Raw genomic sequence first — 25,082 nt, 5'->3', positions numbered from 1 at the left:
TTGGATTCCAAATGACGGCGCATTGAAGTGGTGGACAGGTTGCTCTTCTCAGAGCCCCTAATCAATTTCGAGAGGCAAATTGTGCAGACAACACTATATCTGTCCTCGGCGCATTCCTTGAAAAAACTCCACACCTTCGAGAAACGTGCCCTCGAGGTGGGAGTTTTTCGGGGCTGGGTACGAACTGGAACATCTTGGGAGATTCCGGGTGTGGCCTGGCTTCGCCTAAGCTGCTGACCTCTGCCTCTGCCTCTAGCTACCCTTTTTGGTGCTGCACTTGCCTCAACATCCACACTACTTTCCCCGCTTGACATCCCCCCTGTCCAGGTCGGGTCAGTGTCCTCATCATCCACCACTTCCTCTTCCAACTCCTGTCTCATCTCCTCCTCCCGCACAATGCGCCGGTCAACTGGATGCCCTGACGGCAACTGCGTCACATCATCGTCGATGAGGGTGGGTTGCTGGTCATCCACCACCAAATCGAACGGAGATGGAGGAGACTCTAGTGTTTGAGCATCTGGACACAGATGCTCCTCTGTTAGGTTCGTGGAATCGTGACGTGGAGAGGCAGGTTGAGGGACAATGAAAGGAGCGGAGAACAGCTCTGGGGAGCAGGGACAGTTGGGGTTATTGTTCTGTGAAGCTTGGGAATTTTGGGAGGAAGGAGGACAAGACTGTTGGGTAATAGGAGGAGAGGAGGCAGTGTCTGACTGGCTGCTGGACAATGTGCTGTAAGCGTTCTCTGACAGCCATTGCAAGACCTGTTCCTGGTTCTCGGGCCTACTAAGGTTTGTACCCTGCAGTTTAGTTAATGTGGCAAGCAACCCTGGCACTGTGGAGTGGCGCAATGCTTGCTGCCCCACAGGAGTAGGCACGGGACGCCCTGTGGCTTCACTGCTACCTTGCTCCCCAGAACCATTCCCCCGACCTCGCCCACGGCCTCGTCCACGTCCCTTTCCGGGAGCCTTGCGCATTTTGAATTCCCAGTTAGAAATTGGCACTATATACCAGTAGTAAAAATTGTGGGTGCACGTAACCCCAATATATTCTTTGAATTCCCAGTCAGACAATGGCACTGTATACCAGTAGTAAAAATTGTGGGTGCACGTAACCCCAATATATTCTTTGAATTACCAGTCAGAAACTGGCACTATATGGCAGTAGCAAGAAATGAGGGTATTTATAACCCCAATATATTCTTTGAATTCCCAGTCAGACAATGGCACTGTATACCAGTAGTAAAAATTGTGGGTGCACGTAACCTCAATATATTCTTTGAATTACCAGTCAGAAACTGGCACTATATGGCAGTAGCAAGAAATGAGGGTATTTGTAACCCCAATATATTCTTTGAATTCCCAGTCAGAAACTGGCACTGTATACCAGTAGTAAAAATTGTGGGTGCACGTAACCCCAATATATTCTTTGAATTCCCAGTCAGACAATGGCACTATATACCAGTAGTAAAAATTGTGGGTGCACGTAACCCCAATATATTCTTTGAATTCCCAGTCAGACAATGGCACTGTATACCAGTAGTAAAAATTGTGGGTGCACGTAACCCCAATATATTCTTTGAATTCCCAGTCAGACAATGGCACTATATACCAGTAGCAAGAAATGAGGGTATTTATAACCCCAATATATTCTTTGAATTCCCAGTCAGACAATGGCACTGTATACCAGTAGTAAAAATTGTGGGTGCACGTAACCCCAATATATTCTTTGAATTACCAGTCAGAAACTGGCACTATATGGCAGTAGCAAGAAATGAGGGTATTTGTAACCCCAATATATTCTTTGAATTCCCAGTCAGAAACTGGCACTGTATACCAGTAGTCAAAATTGTGGGTGCACGTAACCCCAATATATTCTTTGAATTACCAGTCAGAAACTGGCACTATATGGCAGTAGCAAGAAATGAGGGTATTTGTAACCCCAATATATTCTTTGAATTCCCAGTCAGAAACTGGCACTGTATACCAGTAGTAAAAATTGTGGGTGCACGTAACCCCAATATATTCTTTGAATTCCCAGTCAGAAACTGGCACTATATGGCAGTAGCAAGAAATGAGGGTATTTATAACCCCAATATATTCTTTGAATTCCCAGTCAGACAATGGCACTGTATACCAGTAGTAAAAATTGTGGGTGCACGTAACCCCAATATATTCTTTGAATTACCAGTCAGAAACTGGCACTATATGGCAGTAGCAAGAAATGAGGGTATTTGTAACCCCAATATATTCTTTGAATTCCCAGTCAGAAACTGGCACTGTATACCAGTAGTAAAAATTGTGGGTGCACGTAACCCCAATATATTCTTTGAATTCCCAGTCAGAAACTGGCACTATATGGCAGTAGCAAGAAATGAGGGTATTTATAACCCCAATATATTCTTTGAATTCCCAGTCAGACAATGGCACTGTATACCAGTAGTAAAAATTGTGGGTGCACGTAACCCCAATATATTCTTTGAATTACCAGTCAGAAACTGGCACTATATGGCAGTAGCAAGAAATGAGGGTATTTGTAACCCCAATATATTCTTTGAATTCCCAGTCAGAAACTGGCACTGTATACCAGTAGTAAAAATTGTGGGTGCACGTAACCCCAATATATTCTTTGAATTCCCAGTCAGACAAAGGCACTATATACCAGTAGCAAAAATTGTGGGTGTATATAGCCCCAATTCTATTGCTAGGGGACTTGCAGGGTATTTCTGAGGTGAAGGTGGGGGGGCACACCGTTGGAACGGTGATTTGGGGTGTATATATGGGGTATACGGGAATACACTGTCAGTGTGTTCCATTCAGGATCCTGGGAAAGCTGGGTTGCGGCGATTGAGCCCGTCAGCGCCACGTTACACTGACAAGCTTCTCCCTGGAATTGAAGTTATATGTAAGCCCAATATATTCTTTGAATTCCCAGTGAGACAATGGCACTATATGGCAGTAGCAAAAATAGTGGGTGTATATAGCCCCAATTCTATTGCTAGGGGACTTGCAGGGTATTTCTGGGGTGAAGGTGGGGGGGCACACCGTTGGAACGGGTATCGGGGGTATATATCGGGTATACGGGAATACACTGACAGTGTATTCCATTCAGGATCCTGGGAAAGCTGGGTTGCGGCGATTGAGCCCGTCAGTGCCACGTTACACTGACAAGCTTCTCCCTGGAATTTAGCTCTTACAAGAGCTGTTGTGGTTGTCTTCTCCTTCCTATCCTAGCCTGTCCCTGCCTACCCAGAATCTAACCCCTAGCTAACTGGACGGAAACCTCCGTCCTCGGTGAATTGCAAGCTCAGAATGACGCGAACCTGGGCGGCGCTGTTCTTTTAAATTAGAGGTCACATGTTTTCGGCAGCCAATGGGTTTTGCCTACTTTTCTCAACGTCACCGGTGTCGTAGTTCCTGTCCCACCTACCCTGCGCTGTTATTGGAGCAAAAAAGGCGCCAGGGAAGGTGGGAGGGGAATCGAGTAATGGCGCACTTTACCACGCGGTGTTCGATTCGATTCGAACATGCCGAACAGCCTAATATCCGATCGAACATGAGTTCGATAGAACACTGTTCGCTCATCTCTATTCTTTATATATCTGTCAGATGACTGGCAGCAGAACGGTAATCTATACAAAGTAGGAACTGGCATACATTTTCATTCTAACTCACACCAGTTATGATAAAGCAGACAGTCAGGTCGACGTATCCCTGCCTCGGCTTGCTCCATTCACATGTGCACAATGGGGTCCAGCGAGGCACAGATTGGGGCTTGTGACACACATTGAAAGCAAAAAAGGGTCAAGCACCAAACGTGCACCTCAATATCATCCCTCTATGCCAGAAAACTAGAGTAGAGGCAATGATGAATTTCCCCCAATGTGTGCATCAGAAGATCAGAGAAGCTCAGTGCTCTGAAGTGGTCCACATAACTTCACATTACAGTTTTGAGTATATTTATGAGGTAAAGCTGTACTACATACTAGGCTTGCTTTCAAACAAAGAGGAAAACATTTTTACTGGAGTGCTTAAAAGAAATAAATAGTAATTGAAGATAAAGTGTAATATACACCATACTTACATCAGGAAGACGAGGGATCTGAATAAGCCGCTTGAAGTACAGCATGTCAGATGCACGCTTGAAGAAATTTTTAAGGCTATGATAGGATAGAAATACATAAAGGCAGTAAATCACTGTGAAATATTTAAAGAAATATTTTAAGTGTAGCATAAAGCAGGGAACACAATAAGTAACATAATCCACATCTCCCAAACGTCTCAGCACTAAACATAACAATGCTCATAACAAAAAAAAATCTACTTATAAGCAAAAATGGAATATCTCAGTGCGCTTTGAGTCTATTGTGAGAAAAGCACATTAGAAAAGTTTGTTGTTGTTACATCCTTTCCTCCAATTAAAGGAAACACAGATCTGTTACAATAAGTATTTCAGCTCGCAAAATGCCAAGTGGCTGACTAAGTATAAGATTGCATATCAGAACAAAATAGCTTACTACTAAAATGCTTCTAGACTGTGTCAATGCAACAGAGAAGGAAGATGTCTATCCCAACCAATCTCTGTTCACTCATGTCCACTTTACAGATTACACTACTAGGATATGTGCCCCAGTTAACATTGGTTTAAAACCGACTGCACGAACCTGTTACACAGTTTAATTTTAGTGCTAGATAAAAATTTACTACAATTTATTATAGTGTGAACCGCACCCAGCCAAAGCACTGTACTGGATTGATCCGATAAGGTCAGCTAGAAGCTTCCCACTTCCAGGAGCTGGACAGGAGCCAAAAACATGGCTATAAGACGTATCTATTTCAAGTCACAGAATGAACATTGCTCTGGAGTGGTTGAGCTTCACATAGAGACTAACTGCACCTGCTGACTGTCCACAGGGATATAAAATGATTTACATGGAAAGTGTCAACAGGAAATTACCTATTCTTTCAATAATGTTTTCTATTAAACACATTAAGATTTTTTTTTGGTGATAATTCTTTTAATTTTCCATGTTATCGCCTAGATTAAAAAAAAAAAAAAAAAAAATCCTAAAAACTTTGCCATATCAAAATGATACCACCAGGCCCAAAATAATTAGTAACTTCCTCTATCCTGAGATACAATGGTCTGGAGCAGACCTTGTTGACTTCTGTGGGAGAGCTTTCAAGGCATGCTGTGTGACCTGCGCAGAGGTCATTGTGCAGAAAAGGGAGTACATAAGGTATTAAATAACCTATTGTGACTGGTGGATTCTCTGATTTAGATCTACATATACATGATAGCTGTCAGTGTACTAAATATTAACATGGAAATTTTTAAAGAGGACCTTTCACCATCTGAGGCACATGCGGTTTAATACACCACTAGAAAGCAGACAGTGCGCTGAATTCAGCACACTATCTGCTTTCCTGTTCTGTTCCCCCAGTGAAGAGCTATCGGTGCCGGTACCATAGCTCTTCACTGTCAAAAGAGCATTTCTGACAGTCAGGAACGCCCTTCCTCACAGTAGAGTCTGTAGCGGTGTACTGAGAGAGCGGTCGTTGCTTACCGCCAAGCAGTGACGAACGCCCCCCCTAGTACTCGTCTATGGACGAGTACTGTCAAGAGGGGAGGGAGGTGTTCCTCACCGCTATCACAGTACAGCACTATAGACGCTGCTGTGAAGAAGGGCGTTCCTGACTGACTGTCAGAAACGCCCTTCAGACAGTGAAGAGCTACAGTACCAGCACCGATAGCTCTTCACCAGGGGCACAGAACGGGAAAGCCGTTGGCTTTCTTGCGGTGTATTAAAACGATTGTGCCCCAGGGGTGAAAGGTCCTCTTTAAAAATAAATAAACCAAAAATCCCTTAAAATAGGTTTAAAAATTGATTACAAAGATCATTTTCTGCCAACACATTCTCTTTAAAAGATATTAAGAAAAGACATGGAAAGGAGTGCCTATGCCGAGGAAACAAGCACAAGGCCTAACATGATAGAAAGATGCAGTGTGTAGCAAGTGTGCGCTGGAATGTCAGTATCACCTGTGGAACTGTTCATGAAATCTGTCTCTATGTCCTTGTAGTGTATCAGGAGGCAGACCTAAAACAAAGCACACAATGGTTTTATGTAAACATTTAGACAAATGATTGTGTCACATGGAAAGCAGGCAGTTATGCAATACGTATCCTCCTAAACCTTTGACTTCATGTAAAACTGAAGAAAATGGTCAATAAAAATAATCATTAATAACACAAAAATAATGATCCATAGACATCTGCAAGGAGCTTGTATGTTCTCCCCGTGTCTGCATAGTTTTCCTACCACACACCAATACGGATAGGAAATGTAGATTGTGAGCCCTAATGGGACAGTTACTGACAATGTATGTAAAGCGCTGAGGAATATGATGGAGTTACACAACTAAGGGAGGGTTCACACCGGCGCCTGGTCTCCACTTTGAGGGTTTCGGTTTCCTGCCCAAGAAACTGGACAGGAGACTGAAACCGGCAGTCAGATTTCAAACCCATTCAATTGAATGGGTTTGCAAAGTGTCTGCCTGTGAGAGTCTTCTGGTCTCCGCGGCGAATTCGATTTTTTTTTTTTTTTTTTTAACAGGACACAAAGTCAGACATGCAGGCCTGTGTATATGGTTAAAAAAAAAAAAAAAAAAAATGGTTTCACCACAGAGACCAGAAGACTCTCACGGCCACTGACTGCCGGGTTTCCGTCTCCTGTCGGCAGAAGACGGAAACCCACAAAGCGGAGACCGGGTGCTGGTGTGAACCCGCCCTAAGCTAAATAAATTAATAACTGGACATACTTACTGCCAGATTTGGAGTCGTGAAGGATTTTTTTTCCCCCTGAAATAGGGCAGTTGGCATGAGCCTCATGGGGTTTTTTGCCTTCCCCTGGATCAACACTGTAGAGTTTGTAGGGTTATAGGATGGACTTGATGGACTAATGTCTTTATCCAACCTCATCAACTATGTAACTATATATATATATATATATATATATATATATATATATATATATATATATATATATCTATCATGACATCACAGCAAATGAAGAAATACAGGACAAAATGGTGAAGATTTACTGAAGCTGCTGACACAGGATGTTCTGGATGTGGCTATAGCCAAAATCAGAGCTGGTGCTGCCAATGTTTCAGTTATAGCATACTTTTCTCACAATAAGATGCGCTTTTTAGCAAAACTTGCTATAAAAGGAGTCTGTCCTATAGTGTGAAGTCAAGGGCACCTGGAAGAGTCAGATCTGCTCAGGTAAAGGTCAAGGACCTTACTTTATATTACTCACATGAGAATGTGCTTATTCACATGCATGGGAAGAAGAACAGGCAGGGCTTTAGTCACCATGTCCAGGTATAAAAGGTAGTATAATTCACTGCACTGTAAGGGAGCATGGAGTTCAAATATACTGTCTGCAGCAAGTAGTGTATAAATGTATATCATGGCTGCAGGTGCATATGTGGAGTTGTGAAGGTTGTAAATATATGATCACAAAAACATTGTAATCCTTAAAACTAAATTCAGTATAACTAGTTAAGTTTCAAACTGAGTATGATATTATGTGACAAGATGACGCCAGCAATATCTGGATATAGCTATAATATGCCTTTTTTTCCCAGGTTGAAACTAAAATCATATCCATGCTGGCAACTTGTAATCCATTGTTGTCTCCTTTTGGCTGGAGACAATGGACCAATGAATAGACAATTCAGGAGGACATCTCTAAGTGGAAAAACCAGCTAGGCTGTCAAAGTATGAACAGATAAAATTCAATTAACCCCCAGCCCTTACACACTTAGCGGCTAGGGGGTGGATGGAGTTCAGAGCTATACCAAAGCTGTATACTAGGCTATATGTATATACTGTAATGCACGCATGGGATTGTGAAGATTGAGGCTGCAAAGACATTCTTGTGTGTTATGGGCTTTTGACAATGTACCAGACATTATGACAAGATGGCCTCTATACTGTGCTCAGGTGTAGGTCTAAACATGTGGACACAGGGAGATTATACAGGGTTTCCCATGAGAGCATGGGAGGACCTGGCACTCCCACAGAAAGTGACATCACAAGAAGCGACATCACAGGAGGAGGATACCTCGACCAACCAATCAGACTCATGATAGAGCTTGTTGTTTGTTTACTTCCTGTAAGTGGGTATAAAAACCTGCATGTGTAAGCTCTCTCTTTGTGCACTGCTCTGCTGAGGCTAAGAGAGAAGTTCTTCTACCATCTCTTCTTGTGTGGTGTGGAACCTTACTATTGCTAGCACTTAGTCTTCGAATTTGGCCAGCTATAGTTACTCACATTTACTGAACAGGTGACCACAAAGGCCCCTGTTTCTAACAGAGTATGTGCAAAAGAGCTGTAGAGAGATGCTTAAATATACTGTGTGTATAGTTGTAGTAGTCACATTTAGGCTCTGGATTTTGAGGTGACCCCCACAATGCATAAAAAATATACCACTATTGTAAATTGCAAGAAGTAAGCACAGACTCAATTGTAGATTTTACATTGTGGTCCAGGAACTTCAGGTCATGCCTTTGATGTATTTTACATGCATATGTGTGTGCGCCTGTAGAATGTGCAACAGGCTGTGTGTGTGTGAAGCTGAGCTTCATGTGTGGCTGTACTGTATGTGCAGCACAACCGTGTGACTCTATTGTGTGTATGTACAGTAGTGTTTATAAGTTAGTGACATTTTTTATTTTCAGATTGTAGATTTTTTTTAATTCTATTATCTGTACATGATGATAGGGGTGGCCATTTTGTCTGAACTTCTTTGCTTTGTTAAAAACATTTAGTGACATGCCTTAAAGCACAGTCATGGCCACAGGGAGAGACTGTCTGTAGTGCCTCACTGAGGTCTACTGGAGATTATTCCAGGCATGATTTGTGAAGGGAGGGGAAATAGACATGTTGTGACATCATCGGCTGTCAGTATTGGATGTAATGATGGGTCATTATGGGTATTATCTGTAAGGTGTTATCTTATGTGATCCTGTCCGTCTGGTTTGTGATTTAAAGAGGACCTTTCACCATTTTTCCCACAGGCAGTTCTATATACTGCCGGAAAGCTGACGGTGCGCTGAGTTCAGCGCACTGTCAGCTTTCCCGATCTGTGCCCGGTGTGAAGAGCTTACGGTCCGGTACTGTAGCTCTTCTATGGTCAGAAGGGCGTTTCTGACAGTTAGCCAGGGACGTCCTTCTGCCCAGCAGCGCCTATCGCGCTGTGCTGTGGAGCGGGGAGGAACGCCCCCTCCCTCCCTGATAATACTCGTCTACAGACGAGCTGTGTGAGCAGAGGGAGGGGGCGTTCCTCCCCGCTCCACAGCACAGCGCGATAGGCGCTGCTGGGCAGAAGGACGTCCCTGGCTGTCAGAAACGCCCTTCTGACCATAGAAGAGCTACGGTACCGGACCGTAAGCTCTTCACACCGGGCACAGATCGGGAAAGCCGACAGTGTGCTGAACTCAGCGCACCGTCAGCTTTCCGGCAGTATATAGAACTGCCTTTGGGAAAAATGGTGAAAGGTCCTCTTTAAATCAAGTATTAACTATAGCAATAAAAATCCCTGGAGAATTGGCAAGTATGGGTCTTATTAGTCTTAGCAGACAGAGTTAAAATTGCAGTATATAATACTTTTTTAAAATATAGCATGGTACATTAAAATAAACTAAAAATATGTTTCATATAAAATATAAAGGCACACAGTTGTCTAAATACACATACATTTCAAATTTTGCTGACCAAAATCTTATACCTAAGCATTAGGCCCCTGTATAGAAGACGAAAGTACAACCCACAAACCAGACCATGAAAAATCATCCCATGTAATAAACTAAAAATGATATCAGTCACCCATGCAGAAGGGAGTAGAAACAGCTAATAAAGGTAGTGCAAAGCATGTTCACCAGTTTTTGGGCAAAATTGTGTCCAAATTCTGCCACAATAGTAAATCTGTCCCATGGTGTCAAGATGTATAGGACATAATGAGTAAAGATACAGGGAATACAATTAGTAGAATATTTTAGACAAAAGTGTTACGCAAAGCAGCTTACAGTCAAGGTAAAAGCAAAATTGTGAACACAAGTTACTCAAGTCTAGGGGAATTTTCTATCTTTACAAACCTAAGGAATATTTAAAAAAACTAATAGTAACAAAATACAGTATACTTACAGGAATGTAGCTTAAACATCAACTTTACAGTGTAATGATAAAGATGGCTGCAGTCCTGAATGACCTGAATAAGTGGCGCAAGTTTACACTGTCCTGCAGCCATCTGGGACACGGCAATGGCACTGTTTAGCTGCCTAATAACTGAACGGAAAAAAAACAACTGAGTAAATTTATTGCTGAAAAGAGTCAAAGATAAACATAAAAGTAATACATGTTGCTTTGTTGTACAAAATCTCTGTTGCCACATTTAGATTTCGTCCCATGTCTTCCCCCAATGAAGTAAAGATGGCAATGGATGTGATTTTGAATATAACAACTTAGTCATTTAATAGAACATGTTATTCTGGGCTAAAATGTAATGAACTTTAAATGCACCAACTTTCAGTCTAAAAAAACCCCAAACACCTAAGGTTCCTACCACTAGGTGTCTCCCTTCTAGCTAATTACAAAAGCAAGACGTGTTCACAGTGAGTGGAGGAGGGAGGGGTTGGGCTTTCTTCACATAGTCAATGGGGAGGATTCCCACAGATTCTGCCTCCACAGAAGTTTCTCTCAGGTCAAAGTGAGTAAAATTATTTCTAAATAGATACTCCTGTCATTACAGATGAGATATTAGACAGCATGCAGCTTTCCCTATTGTGAGCAGTTTGGTCTTTTTTTGTGTTTGGGATCTTTTCAGCTACAACATATGCTGGATTTGCAGTACAGTGTCTCTGGATCACCCACATTTTCGTCACTTTTCTCAGCTATACGTTTACTATTGTATAGTTACTTCAAGCAGAATTATATGTAAAGAAACCAGTTATTACCAGTACTACACTCAGTGGCCAAAAGTCACCCCACATTCAAATCCGCCACAATTTGACCCACAGTAGACCGTCGAGAACCCTGTACGACTCTGCGGAGGTGACATGACGTCTGTTCATCAAACACTCATGGTCGACCGGTGCACCGGTTTACGTGGCTGCCAATGTTGTCTCTGCAATATTGCAGGTCCACCCGAAACACTGTTGACCTCGGAAACTAAAAATTCCCAGGTAATCTCCAAAATGCTACGCCCCATGTGTCTTGCACAGATTATCATCCCACGTTCAAAGTCGCTTAACTCAGGATGTGCTGCCATGTTCAAGAGACAACTGTCTGCATCAGACTGCTCAGATATAATGGCGACACTAGCGCCATAAGCTGCATCGCGTCACATTGTTTGTTCGTCATATCCGACACAACCTTCACTGAGACATGCCTTCCCGTGACTTTTGGCCACTGAGAGTAGTTCTAATGGATGAGGGGCAGACTGCCCCTTATTCTGCACAACCCCTGCCTTAGGCAGAAAAGCAAAATGTGATACAGCCATAATGTGGTTATTCGTAGCAGAAAAACAGACTTATAAACAGACAGCCCAGAAAGACCCTGCACATATTTCAACTTCTGCCAAGAATTCAGATATCCTTTAACACTCAAATGGATAACAACCACTGCTTAGTGGAAGACTATAGGGTGCACAGAATTTCATAGTTCTAAAATTGATCACATGTTCATGTAACCTTCCTGCAGAATGTAGTAAGCTTCATTTGATTCATGTAACTATTTCTAAGAAACGTGAGACTTTTTACTTTTCTTACCAGTCTCTGCGACTTTCAGTTCACAGTCCATATAATCAAACATTTCCACGGTTAGCTGGAATCTAACAACACAAAAGTAGATTAACACCAGCAACAAGTATTGCACCAAGCCTAACACAGAATTTAACAAATCAGGTTTTTACCAAATCTCTATGTTAAAAGGGAGTAGAAAAAAAAAACAAAAAAAAAAAAACACATCAAAAGATCAAAGTTCAATAAAGCAAAATTTAACCGATGTGTATTTCCTGAGATGTGTGTTATACAATATGTGCACTTTATACACCACAGTACTCTAGAATATATACTTATTAGATAACAGCTGATATGGCAGCTAATAGAAATCTCTAAAGGGACCAAATAATGCAGAGTTTTTTGGAGAGAAAACCTGAATGTAATTGCAACATGCAGAGGAGATAAATTAAATTAAAAAAAAAAGCAAAACCAAAACACACTCAACAACTTTGCGTGCTCGGCCTAAAACAGCAAGTTTCAACACATTGTGGCAAGTCAGAAAGATTTAGGACCTGTTGCGATGCACGTTCAATGAGCACATACACATTAGGCAAAACTCAAGCAAAGCTGGCAATGATCTAAAGTGTAACAGAGCCTCCAAACACTAATCTAGCAGATTATCTCTAAGGTAGAGTTTCCCCACAAGTAGCTCCAGGTTTTATGTACATGGCTCCATAGCTATTGGCAGATACAGATATACTTGTGTACTAGTAAAACCAGGTATATAGATGATAGCATAATATGCACTGTAGTAGTTAACACCGTGTTTATAGATATACTACTTAATGATACCTAACGTTTATTAAATGGGTTTTTCCGCAAAAGCAAGTAGGACAGGGATAACTTACACTTCAGTGGGGTCTGACCACTCAGATCAATTGTACTGTAAATTTTGCTAATAATGCCCTTCAGAGTTCAACGCCAGGTGTGAACCATCATATACTGACTCATCAAAAAAATGAAATAATATTTTACAAGCAACAGCTTCTAATGGGAAAAAAATGGCAAATCGGGATTTTCTAACAATGGCAGAGATAGTCTTTGTCTTTAACCCTCTTAAAAGTACATATCAATACATTTGTCTTTTTATGAATATAAGCAGCTTACATGTTGTTGACATCTGTGCCGGCTGCCTTTTCTAGAACGTCATCAGTTACTTCCAAATTTGGAGGAAACTGTGGATGCTGTAAGGAAATAAAAACTGAGTTAGCATTCAGTGTTTATAGGGGTTGTCCAGGATAAAATGGAATTAGAAAACACCCTCTCCCCGCCTACTTTCTAAATTACATAATTCAGCAAAAATCTATATCTATCTATATACCTGGGGCATTCATGTGAACAGAAGGCCACCAATACTCCCCTTCCTCCCTCCACCCTATCATACTTCCGCAGAAGGAAGATGGGCGACAGCTCCTCCACTTCTGTGACGTCTGCTGATGTGTGCACAGGGTAGAGGAGTCTCCCAAGCCTACAGCATAGCGCTGGGACTATTGCGCACGTGCCAGCAGAGTCAAGGAAGAGGAGGAGCCGTCTCGTAGAAGGAAGTCAGGTAGGTATAATATTTGGGGGGGCTGAGTTAGTTGGGAAGGTCTAGAATTGGGTGGGGTAACTAGGGAAACAGGGAGAGGGGGTGTGAGAGAGGGTGGGGGTGAGAAGGAGGTAGTGTGAGTCAGCCTACAACTATCATGATGCATTTCATAAGCTAAGGCCTGGTTCACATCTGCGTTCAGTAATCTTTTCGTTGAGTCTGCATGGGGACCCCCCTGAATGGACTACCAAACAGATTGGCAAGCAAAGAGCTTATTAAAGCACACAGACCCCATAGACTAGAATGGGGTCCGTGTGCTTTCCGCACGGAACATGAGGACAGAAATGTGCTTCCCGATCTACTTACCTGTCCGCATGACTCGTGTGGAGACCACACGGAAAACACACAGACCCCATTATAGTCTAAGGGGGTCCGTGTGCTTTCATTGCTCACCGCTTGCCAATGCATTCAATATTCTGTTCAGGGGGTCCCCATGCGGACTCCCCGAACGGATTACCGAATGCAGATGTGAAAAAGGCTTTATACAGCAGGAAGTTACACCATGTAAAGAAATGCAGAAGATGCCAGGAGCTCCCAGAGAAACCCAGAAGTCACTCAAAACACTGCTAAAGGTATTTAGGTGCACTTTCTTAACCCTTTAATAGCACTCATTTTTTTACATTTTTTTTTTTTTTAAGACTTTTTTTGCACACAAAACCTCTTGAAATGTTTTCATACCTTTGTGTGGAAGCTTATCTTATAGAGCAGCAGTTTTGCATAAATAGCCACAAGTTGTCCATATCGATCGTGCATATGTCCCTAGAAGAAGTCAAATATGTAAAATGATTGCGCTTTAGGTTTTTTTTTTAATGGAATAGTCAACATTTAAGCATACAAAAAAAACACCAAACAGATGTATTCCTATGATATTATTTATGAAAGTGGAAATACTCTGATGAAGCAAAATATCTGATGACTTTCCAGCACCATTGTCATTGCATAGCAGGAGGATTTCCTCTTCCCATAATAGTAAATGACCAATACTAAAATGAAATTTTTCCCCACTCACCCACAAGTCTCCAATTTCACGGATATTGCTGCGGTATCGTTGACAGTCTGAAAGAACCTAGATCAAAATATTACAAGTAGGGAAAAAAATAAATAAAACTAATTTCCAGGTACAGTTGCCAGCAATTCTTGCCCACAATTCCAGTAAAGCTGTTCAAGACAAGTTATGTATAGGCATCCAAGTATAGTCAATATGGCATAGAAGACACATGCCTTATACGTGCAAACTAACTCTTTTACACATCACATTACTTTGTCTGACAGTAAAAAAAAAAAGTTCTAAAAAAACCCCATAAAAAAAATAATCCCAAAACACTCCATCATGTAACATATCTGCTTACATTTTGGTGACCATCTCGAAGGACTTTATGAAGGACATGACAGAACTTCCAGCTAAGAATCGAGCTGCTGGCTAAAGGCAGGCCAATAGCATAAGACCAGAAAGTGAAGGCTCCTTTTTCATGATGAGTACCCATTATTATTCCTAACATCTTGTTAAGGAAATAATCTTAAAACAGATTATAATTTCATACAAAGAAATTTAGAGAATCGAAGGCCCAAAAGGACCATACTGGCTTAAAAAAATGATGCTGCAAAATTTAGAATAATGAAGTAATGAATACAATATCGCACAACTGGCTTGGAGGAGTGCATTTGTGTCAAGAACAGCGTCGGACTGGGGTGCCTAGGGTCCACCAGTAAAATTAATTCTGGGGCCAACTGTACAGCACCATGAATATTACCCTTCGCTTGTTCACAACTTCCTAAAATTTTAATAACATACTATAAATGTATTTTTAATCAGTAGCTTGCTGCCTGGCTCTTGCCTCTGAAAGCTTCCATCCTGAGGGTCCTGTCAGTAGTCTGCTGCCTGCCTCTTGCATTGAACAAAGGCCCTCTCCATTCCGAGAGCCGGGCATGTAGTGATCGAGAAGATTGGGCCAATGGAGGAAGAATACTGGTTGACCTGACTCTGCACCTAAATGTCCTGTTTACCAGTGGATCAGTCTGAGCGCGGTTCTAAATAAGGAAAGTGGATTCGCGGTTGGTGGACATTTTCACTATGTTTATTTTGTTCTGTGACTACTCTGTTCCTCTTGATCCTGTTCCTGCTGGGCTTTATAGATGGCCCTTGTTGTTGATATTGCTGTGTTTTTATACAATGTTGTTATTTGGACCTTAGAGTCACTTTGTAGCCCTGTGCTTCCTATCCCTGTACATTTTGTTGGGGGTGGGGGCATAGGGTCTTCCTTACCAGGTACACTCATGGTGCTTGCGGGCCCACTTCTCCCCCCATCTTTTCTTACTCCCTCACTCCTTCCTGTTTGTTGTTGTGCCCCTGGCCCATTTGTCTAGGGGTAGTTAGATTTGTTCTACTCTTGGTTCTTTTTTCCCTTTCCTTTCTCCCCCCCCCCCCCCTCATTCTTTACTGCTCTCCTTCCTCTACTCTGTTACTTTTCTCTCTTTTTTTTTTTTCTTTCCCTCCCCTTTACCCTCTTCAATTCTTTGCCCTCTCCCCTTCCTCCCCCCCCCCTTTTTTTTTTTTTTTTCCTCTCTCTGCTCCTAGGGTGTGAGCTGGGCAGGCCCGTCTCCTTCCATGCCTCCGCTTGATCGCCTTTCCTCCATCGCCGTGGGCTCCCTCAATGTGAGAGGCCTTCATAGTCCAGAGAAGCGCTCCGTACTCTTCAATCTGCTTAAAGGTAAGCGCCTTCATGTTGTGTTTTTGCAGGAAACTCACCATTGCTCTACCAAGCCATACAAGTTGACTAATGCTTGGTTTCCTCATGCATATCATAGCTCTTCTCCTGACCCGAAATCCAGAGGGACTAGTATCTTGATTTCTCGCTCCCTGCCTTGGGAACATTTGGAGACTCGCACTGATTCTGAGGGGAGACTTGTTATGGTCAAGGGTCGTATCTCCTCTCAGCTTTTTACTTTTGCCTCTTTGTATTTACCTAACTCGGGACAGGGTCGTGCCCTTAGTTCTTACTTAGGGCTGTTGGACGGCTTTGTGGAGGGCTTCCTGGTGGCGGGGGGTGATCTTAATCTGGTCCTAGACCCTTCATTGGACTCTTCTGCTGGCGTCTCTTCTCACCCTTAGGGTGCATGCACAATACGTAACAGCGGCGTTTACGAGCGCTCCCATTGAAGTGAATGGGAAGTGCTCGGCAGCCCTGCTGTAACGCCGGCGTGTACGGCTCTCATACACGCCCGGCGTTACGTAGTGTGCATGCACCCTTACTCGCTCATCAGGAGGATTAAGAGGGACCTTCATTCCCACCAGCTTGTGGACTCCTGGAGGTTACTCCACCCATTAGATAGGGATTACTCCTATTACTCTCCGGTCCATCACCGATACTCTCGTATCGACTACCTCTTTATCCGTCACCAACATCTCCACTCTTTGTTGGCTGCGGAAGTCGATAACATTACTTTCTCCGACCATGCTTTGGTTACTTTGTCTGTTTCCTTGTCCTCTCCTATTCCCTTCCAGCGTCAGTGGAAACTTAACGCATCACTTCTTGATGACGTAACCATCCTGGATGACATTAAGACCCGTTTGGGGGAATACTTTGAGAGGGAGGAATTGTCGGGGATTGCTCCTCCAATGGTGTGGGAGGCTCACAAATGTTTTATCCGGGGTATCCTGTTGCAACATGGTTCCCGCTTAAACAAGGAATGCCGGGCTTGTATTGAATCTCTGCTGCAGCAGATCCGCTCATTGGAACTTCTTCATAAACGCCAAATCACTCCTGATGTTTATTCCCAGCTTGCCAGCGCCCGAGAAGAATTGCGTATGCTCGTCACTGATAGGGTGAAGGGTACTCTAGCTAAATGCAGACGTCATTTTTATGAGTTCGGAAATAAGAGCGGGCGTTCCCTAGCTAGGGCCCTTCGGGTTCAGCAGTCCTCCACCTACGTTCCATGCATCAGTTCCGCCCAGGGTACTCGATTACACATGCCCCTTGATATTGCAGCTGCCTTTCGGGACTACTATGCCTCTTTGTATTCTGTAAACTCTGGCCCTTCTCCTCTCCCTGAAGCGGAGTTCCGAGATCGCATTCGTTCTTATCTCTCCTCCTCTGGTCTCCCGTCGTTGTCTCTAGAGGAATTGACGGCCTTGGAATCTCCTATTGTTGAAGAGGAAATTTCTTTAGCTATCTCCAGTATGGCAACGGGTAAGGCCCCAGGCCCAGACGGCCTTACCTTGGTATACTATAAGAAACTTGGCCCTGAACTCCGCCCCAGACTGTTGAAAGTTTTCAATTCTCTCACCGATGGCTCGGCCCTTTGTCGTGACTCCCTGTGTGCTCACATAGCGGTTATCCCCAAACCCGGAAAGGACCCTCTTCTGTGCTCTAACTACCGCCCCATTTTGCTAATCAATGTTGACCTAAAAATTTTAGCCAAGATCCTTGCGACACGTTTATCGCCCTTGTTAGGAAATATTGTTCACCCGGATCAAGCTGGATTTTTACCCGGCCGTGAGGCTCGAGATAATACTACCAAAGCTATCAACCTCATGTATGGGGCTAAACAATCGGGCTCTCCTCTCATGCTTCTTTCAACTGACGCTGAGAAAGCCTTCGACAGGGTCAACTGGCGGTTCATGGAAGACACCCTGTTACATATTGGTCTTGGAAATCGCATGATGAGTTGGATCATGGCTCTATACTCTCTCCCTACAGCGATGGTTAGGGTGAACGGTTTATTGTCCCAGTCCTTCCCTATCCGAAATGGCACTAGGCAAGGATGCCCCCTCTCACCTCTCATTTTCGTCCTGACTCTTGAACCCTTCCTCCGCCAGGTTCGAGCCGACCCGAACATCTCAGGCGCTTCTCATTCTTCCTGTTTATACAAAGTGGCGGCTTATGCAGACGACTTGCTATTTTTTCTCTCCTCCCCTCATGTTTCTCTTCCAGCTCTGATGTCTGCCTTTCAGGTTTACTCGACCCTTTCGAATTTTAAAATCAACTTTTCGAAGTCGTAAGCCCTTAATGTGACCCTTTCCTCCTCGGCGGCCACCTCCTTGAGTCAATCTTTCCCTTTTCGTTGGGCCCCCACTTCTCTCAAATATTTGGGGGTTTATCTTACTCCGGACCTGAAAGATCTCTTTCGTTGCAACTTCCCCCCACTTCTGGCGTCTATCAGGGCTGATTGTACTCGATGGTCCGCTGGAGCCTTTACTTGGTTCGGGAGATGCGCGATTTTTAAAATGAACATTCTCCCTCGTCTTCTCTACTTGATGCAGGCGCTTCCCATTCACATCCCTCTGTCTTTTCTTAGATCCCTCACTTCCGTCCAACTGAAGTTCATCTGGTCGGGCAGACCCGCCCGAGTGAGCAAGGCTTTTTCATCCCAAGAGTTGCGGTGGTTTATCGCTTCCGGACCTGAAGTCCTATTACTTGGCTACCCACCTGACTCGTGTCGTGGACTGGTGTAGGCATGCCGTTTCTAAACCTTGGGTCTACATCGAACAGGCATTCTCTCCGATCCCTTTGCAGGTTGCCCCATGGCTGGACTCCTCCTCATTGTCATCTCTCTTTTCTCACCCTACCCTTGGTCCCACGCTTCGGATTTGCTCCAGGGGCCTTGTTCGCTCCACTCTCCTCCCTAAGGATTCCGCTCTTTTCCCAGTGCTGGGCAATCCTGCCTTTCCACCTGGAATGTTTGACCAAGTTTTTCGTAATTGGCGCCGTCATGGGATTTTCCGTGCCTGTCACTTCCAGGACGCTGGGGGATGGACTACACTTCTGAATTCCCAGGCCCCTCCTGAGCTGCCCCCTTTGGATGCTTGGCGGAGGATGCAACTTCGTCACTTTTTACATTCTCTCCCTGCTCCTGCAGAGTTCCGTGTCGAACCTACCCCCTTGGAGAAGATTTGTGTTGGTGCTGGCCCCCTTCGCCACTCCCTCTCGCTCACTTACCGGATCCTGGTTGAACCTCCGGAGGACTTTGTTCCACCGTTCTTGTTGAAATGGGAATCTGACTTATCCCTTTCCCTCTCTCAGGAGCAGCGTAGGCGCATTTTTCGCCTTTCTCATACTGCTTCCATCAGCTCTCGCCACCAGGAGGCCAGCTACAAAATCTTGTCCCGATGGTATAGGGTTCCTACGAGACTCCATGCTATGTTTCCTCAGGTCTCCCCATTATGTTGGCGCTGTGGCGACGAGGAAGGCACGCTGCTACACATTTTTTGGTCCTGTCCTGCCCTTTCGTCCTTCTGGGAGGGGGTCAAGCGGTTAACCCTCCAGCTTACTGAAACTTCTCACCATTTGGGCCCTGTCCTGTTCCTCCTTAATCATTGTGAGTCTTCTGTAAAGGTCTTTAAGTGTTCCCTACTTAGATTCCTGATCCTCGCTGCCCGGGCTTGTATCCCCCTTTTTTGGAAACGAGTGGATCCTCCTCCTCTCTCCCTCTGGATTTCGAAGGTCAACGAGATAATGCGCATGGAAAATCTCACGTCTTTCCTGCATGGCACGACTGAGGCGTACATCAAAACCTGGTTCTACTGGTTCAGGTTTCAACAGTCTGCAGAGTACCGGACGCTTCTGGGCTCTGACCCCTCCTCTGATTGATACTCTTGTTGTTCGTCTCAGATATTTGACCAGTGGTTGCTCCCGAGCCCTTCCCAACTGGCTGTGGTATGGATGACCTGACGAGCGCTCTCACTGGTTTCCTGACTGCTCTCACTCACCCCTACCTACCCTTTCACCCCCCACATTTAGTCCTCTCCCCCACTCCTCTGTCCCACTAACCCCTCCCTCCTCCTCCCCCCCCCCCCTCTTTCCTTTTTCTTTTTTTTCTATGTTGCTTTCTTTGTCTTTAATTTTTTTTTTAATTCTTCTATGATTGTATTTTGTGTTGCACTGTGTGCTTTTTCTGTTCGCAGGGCGGGTGTTCGCCTTGTAACTTGTAATTGTTTTTTCTTTTCTTATTGTTTAAAAAAAAATTTCAATAAAAATTTGAGTTATAAAAAAAAGGAAAGTGGATGACCCCTCTGGCAATAGCTTACCTCCACAAAAACTACAATATTGGGCATGTTGCAATACTCAAAATATATCCAGCCATCAACTTTTAGTCTAGATACTTGAAACTCGATCAGTCTAACACATAACACAGATTTCACTTACTTTCACAATACTACACCACAATTGTAGGCCAAGTCTGTATATAGTATTGAATCTAAACACTCCAAAATACATTTAGATTTATACATCATGAAATTATTTTCTTTATTTGTCGTAAATGATCAGAACGTATGCTGACCGTTTCACACATTTATAGAGCTCGACATAGTGTAGCACAATAAGAGCGGAGACAACAGTCATCTTGTTGCGTGATCCGAGTGTGCAGCTGAATCAGCTAATCCCTGGAGTCTGTGTTACATGAATATGGAAAGGTTGGGTTAATGTGCTGATTCATGTCGGAAACAACACAGGCTCTCACATCTGATTTGGGGTATTGTGTACGGCTAAAGCATTGTCTGAAAAGGATACGACGAGCATGCTTCTCTTTCACGGGAGCTTCCTGTGCATTGATAGCCTTGCTGATGCTGATGGCCTGTAAAAGGGTCAAACATGAAACGTTAATACCAAAATACTTACTACACAAAACCTTAGTCAGCGCTTACTAAGGGAAACAAATCAGCAGCTTTCTAGGTCTATAGGGTTTCTCCAAAAAAAAAAAAAAAAGGAAAAAAAAAAAAAGCAGAAGATCCCAGATTAATGTCCTATTGATTAGATCATATCCAAAATATGTGGAAATGGGAGTATTAAATGCTGCATGTGACTACACTGCGAATGACACACATTTGTGTAAGATGCATATAGCATAAAAGGTCAGAGATGGATATATCAAAGTGAGTCTACCACCACCAAAACCACTTTCAGGCCGAAGCCCCCCCCCTTTGCAGAAACGCCTTTTTTTTCAATTACATCTCCATAAAGCCCTTTTCAACTAATTGCCATAATTAATAGACACTGTAATTAATCTACAGATGTTCTGTGGGGATAATAAGCGCAGGGAGCAAACATGTAATATGTATTATAGCAGGAAAAAAAAACAAAAAAACACTTGAAATGTAACTACGGTAAACTTTTGGATACCTTTTAGATTTTCTGACAATATTTGTGTTATTAATAGATATATCACTGGTTGAAAACACAGTCGGGATTAGGATATTGATACGCAGCTACTATATGATATAAATATTCTAATCCCGCCTGTGCTTTCAACCAGAGATTTATCTGGAAATGAGGGTGGGGGTCGTATGAAAAAAATATGACCTCAAAATCAAGTTTATTGGTTATATCATGTACGAGATATTTGAGGTGACCCTCCCCCACCCTCATTTTCTTTCCGTTTACACAGCCCGTACTCTAACATTCAGTTGGAGGAAGGAACAGATCTCAATACAGAAGGTGATGAATAAAGTGATGCAGGATTTCAAAGAAAGGAGCCAAGATGTGTTAAAGTATATTAAAAAAATTTGTGTTTCACACAAATACTGCCAGAAAATAGGAAGTTGTCAGAAAATTTAGTTGCACTTTATAGGGCAATAAATTGGTTATAAACCTAATCCCAGAGGTTATTTTACAGTTTCCAATGTACCTCTGTCAGCTATGAAGCCTCACTTTCATATAAAGGGATGCTTTATTCATATGCAAGTGAATCTAGAGCAGAGAGCAGAGACCAGAGCCCAGGCAAACTAGAGAAAGCACTTCTAACCTGATTTACACATCAATAGAACATCGATTTACATGAAAATGGGGACTAAAGCTAAATAACAGAGGTATGTTTGGAAACTGTGACTAAGTTTATCACCAATTTACTGCTGACAGACTCCCTTTATCATCAAATGAGAACTTGGACAGCAATTACTTAGAAATGTTGTTATTGTTAAAAGGCTACAGCAAGACTGAGTTGCCGACACACCTTCCAATTAACAAGATACCAAGATAAACAGCTCAAGGCAAAGATGTTCCAGGACATCAAAGAGAAAGATTTATCTTTTTAATTTTACCTTAGATGAAACAAGTCCCCCCATATGTAAAATTCAAGCCCTCACACACCATAGAACATGCAGATATATGAACACCTTTACATCAGCCATGAATAGCGCACACTACCACCATTATACGGTAGTATAACTAAACTTACAAGCAACTTTTATTCTTGCAGCATTTGTCTCATTATTAAAGCATATTACACAAAATATTAAAGTGTATCTCCTTTCTGTGAAATCCTGCATTTCTTTATTTTATCCATTGAGGGCTGTACACTCTCTCACAATGTAAGATGTATGGGCTTGTGTATGTAATAGAGAAAATGAGGGAAGAGGAGAAGAGGATCACTTCAGTTATATCTCAGGCATTATACAATGTAGTAATGTATCAATTTATTAAAGGGGCTCTACCATTGGGAAAAGTCATTTTTAACTAATCACATCCTTACATAGTCTTTAGAAGGCTATTCCACGCCTACCTTTAATATGTAAATCGCCTCAGTGGTTTTTGAATGAGACTTTTTTTTTTATTAATATGCTAATTAGCCTCCACCATGCACTCCGGAAGTGTCATTGAGCACTGCCTGCTGATGACTCTTCTCCCTGCTCTCATACACAGCACACATGAGAGGGGAGAGCTGGCTGACAACTTCCTGTGCTCGATGGAGCCTAATTAGCATATGAATAAACCCATTCTCATTCAAAAACTACTGAGGAGATTTACATACAAAAGGTAGGTGTGGAATAGCCTTTCTATGCTATGTGCTTATTTAAAAATGACTTTCCCAATGATAGAGCCCCTTTAATGACAAGTGAAGCTAAAAAAAAAAAAAAAAAAAAAATCTAAAAGTTGTTTGAATGTTGTTTTACTTTAAAGCAAACTGTTAAGTCGATTTAGATTTGCATAGGTAAGTAATCTTAAAGTGATTAAAAGATTTACATAATCTAAAAATATCCAAAAACTGAGTAGCATGATTAATAATGAGAGTCTGTGCCCAAGATCTCATACATTCAGTATTTATCCATCTGATAGAAGAATGACAGTCACATCTGATGGTCAATCCGTCTTGTTTTCTTGGGTATTTCATAATTGTAGAGTATTGTGAGTATTATTGGATATATTATTGGATATATTGTGAGTATTACCAGTAGAAGCCACACCTAATGCTGAATCCAGGCAGAGTAAAACTGGTTTGCTTGCATAGACTTTACTACGTAATATGCAATTTACACCACAATCCAATCATTAGTTGCAGACATTTTCTCAACATTAATACAGTTTAGATAACATATGAAAGAGGAAACTAAATATACAAGCAGCACCTAATGGGTACTATTATTGTATTCACTACATTCATTGGCAGGAGCAATGCCACAAGATGGTAATAGATATCCCTGCCATCAGGACAATACTGCCAGCTCCTTGTACAGCATCCAGTCTTCTGCCCTATGGCGTGGCTGACAATATAGCCACCAGCAGACTCCATTACAGCTTCCCAGCTCTACTGATGAATAGAAATGTTCCTACTAAGAAGTGAACCTACACTTTGACCGTACATTAAGAACTAAAGAGAATATTAGTGTCACACTCTTTAAAGGTAGCATATCATCACAACAAAATCCCATGTTGGCACCTAATCTGTTCCCCAAGGACAGCCAGTAACTCTCCCAGCAGCTAGGATTTGCTTTTCTTCCTCCTTTAACATTTGAGATCATTAAATAACCATATTTCTTTTTAATACTGACAACTTACTGAACACAAAGGATGTGGCCAGATACAGCAGGCCTGACCTCATTTCATACAGACAGCTTTTGTAACATCCACTCATTAAAATTCAGGGAACAAAAATACCGTTCAGCTAAAATGAAAAGATCCTTAACCCTTGAAAATTGTCCTTCTTCTGGCTGGTTATGTATTCTCATCACATAAAGTGAAATCATATTGCTAAGTTATGCCATCACTTTATGAACAGTGTGTGTGGGGGGAGGGGGGGGGGGGGGAGTCCAACCTGTTTAACCCCAATTGATGCTGCAAATAAAGGGGCCACAATCGCAGCCTCACTGCGCCGCCAAGCCTCCAGCCACCCAGCGGTGCACAGAACAGTACCATTCACTTGAACGAAGGTATACGGGAGCTCCCCTGCACAGTGAAAGCCAGTGAAGGAGGTGATGTGCCAAAGCAGTAGAGCAGCCCCTTCATTTTTTAGATTGTGAGAGGACCTCTTCCAATCATAAAAGGGATGACATGTCCTGGAGATACGCCACCACTTCTTGAGAAGGATATGCTCATGTAAGGGAAGGTTCACATAGTGGATTTTGTGGCAAGGCCCACCATGCAAAATCTGCTGCAGAAAGTGTTACTATTGACAAAGATTTCTTACTCCCATTTTCTTCAATGGGATGTTCTGGTGGAAACCACCTGAAGCTCAAAAAGGACAATTTTTCATCCACTAATTTTTTCCAGTTAGCAGAAAAAGAAGAATCTGCCTTCCACTGAAATGAAGAGGAAACAGTGTCTACATCAGGGTGGCTCAGTGGTTAGCACTGCAGCCTTGCAGCGCTGGAGTCCTGGGTTCGAATCCTGCCAAGGACAAATTCTGCGAACATGTTCTCCCTGTGTTTGCATGGGTTTCCTAC

General features: G+C 42.8%; 1 protein-coding gene across 1 annotated transcript in view; it reads right to left on the bottom strand.

The window, feature by feature from the left end:
- Positions 1-25,082, bottom strand: part of HIP1R (huntingtin interacting protein 1 related) — an 82,906-nt gene that overhangs the window by 31,981 nt on the left and 25,843 nt on the right. Inside the window, exons 2-10 of the mRNA XM_075273090.1 lie at positions 20,938-21,001; positions 14,779-14,921; positions 14,439-14,495; positions 14,108-14,188; positions 12,949-13,025; positions 11,830-11,891; positions 10,208-10,348; positions 6,038-6,095; positions 4,081-4,156 (exon numbers count right to left, since the gene is read on the bottom strand). Coding sequence (XP_075129191.1) covers positions 4,081-4,156; positions 6,038-6,095; positions 10,208-10,348; positions 11,830-11,891; positions 12,949-13,025; positions 14,108-14,188; positions 14,439-14,495; positions 14,779-14,921; positions 20,938-21,001 — 759 coding nt within the window. The remainder of the gene's footprint in view (positions 1-4,080; positions 4,157-6,037; positions 6,096-10,207; positions 10,349-11,829; positions 11,892-12,948; positions 13,026-14,107; positions 14,189-14,438; positions 14,496-14,778; positions 14,922-20,937; positions 21,002-25,082) is intronic.

Source organism: Leptodactylus fuscus, chromosome 1 (genome assembly GCF_031893055.1).
Source record: "Leptodactylus fuscus isolate aLepFus1 chromosome 1, aLepFus1.hap2, whole genome shotgun sequence".
Taxonomy (NCBI): Eukaryota; Metazoa; Chordata; class Amphibia; order Anura; family Leptodactylidae; genus Leptodactylus; species Leptodactylus fuscus.
This window is presented reverse-complemented; position numbering and strand designations above follow the sequence as displayed.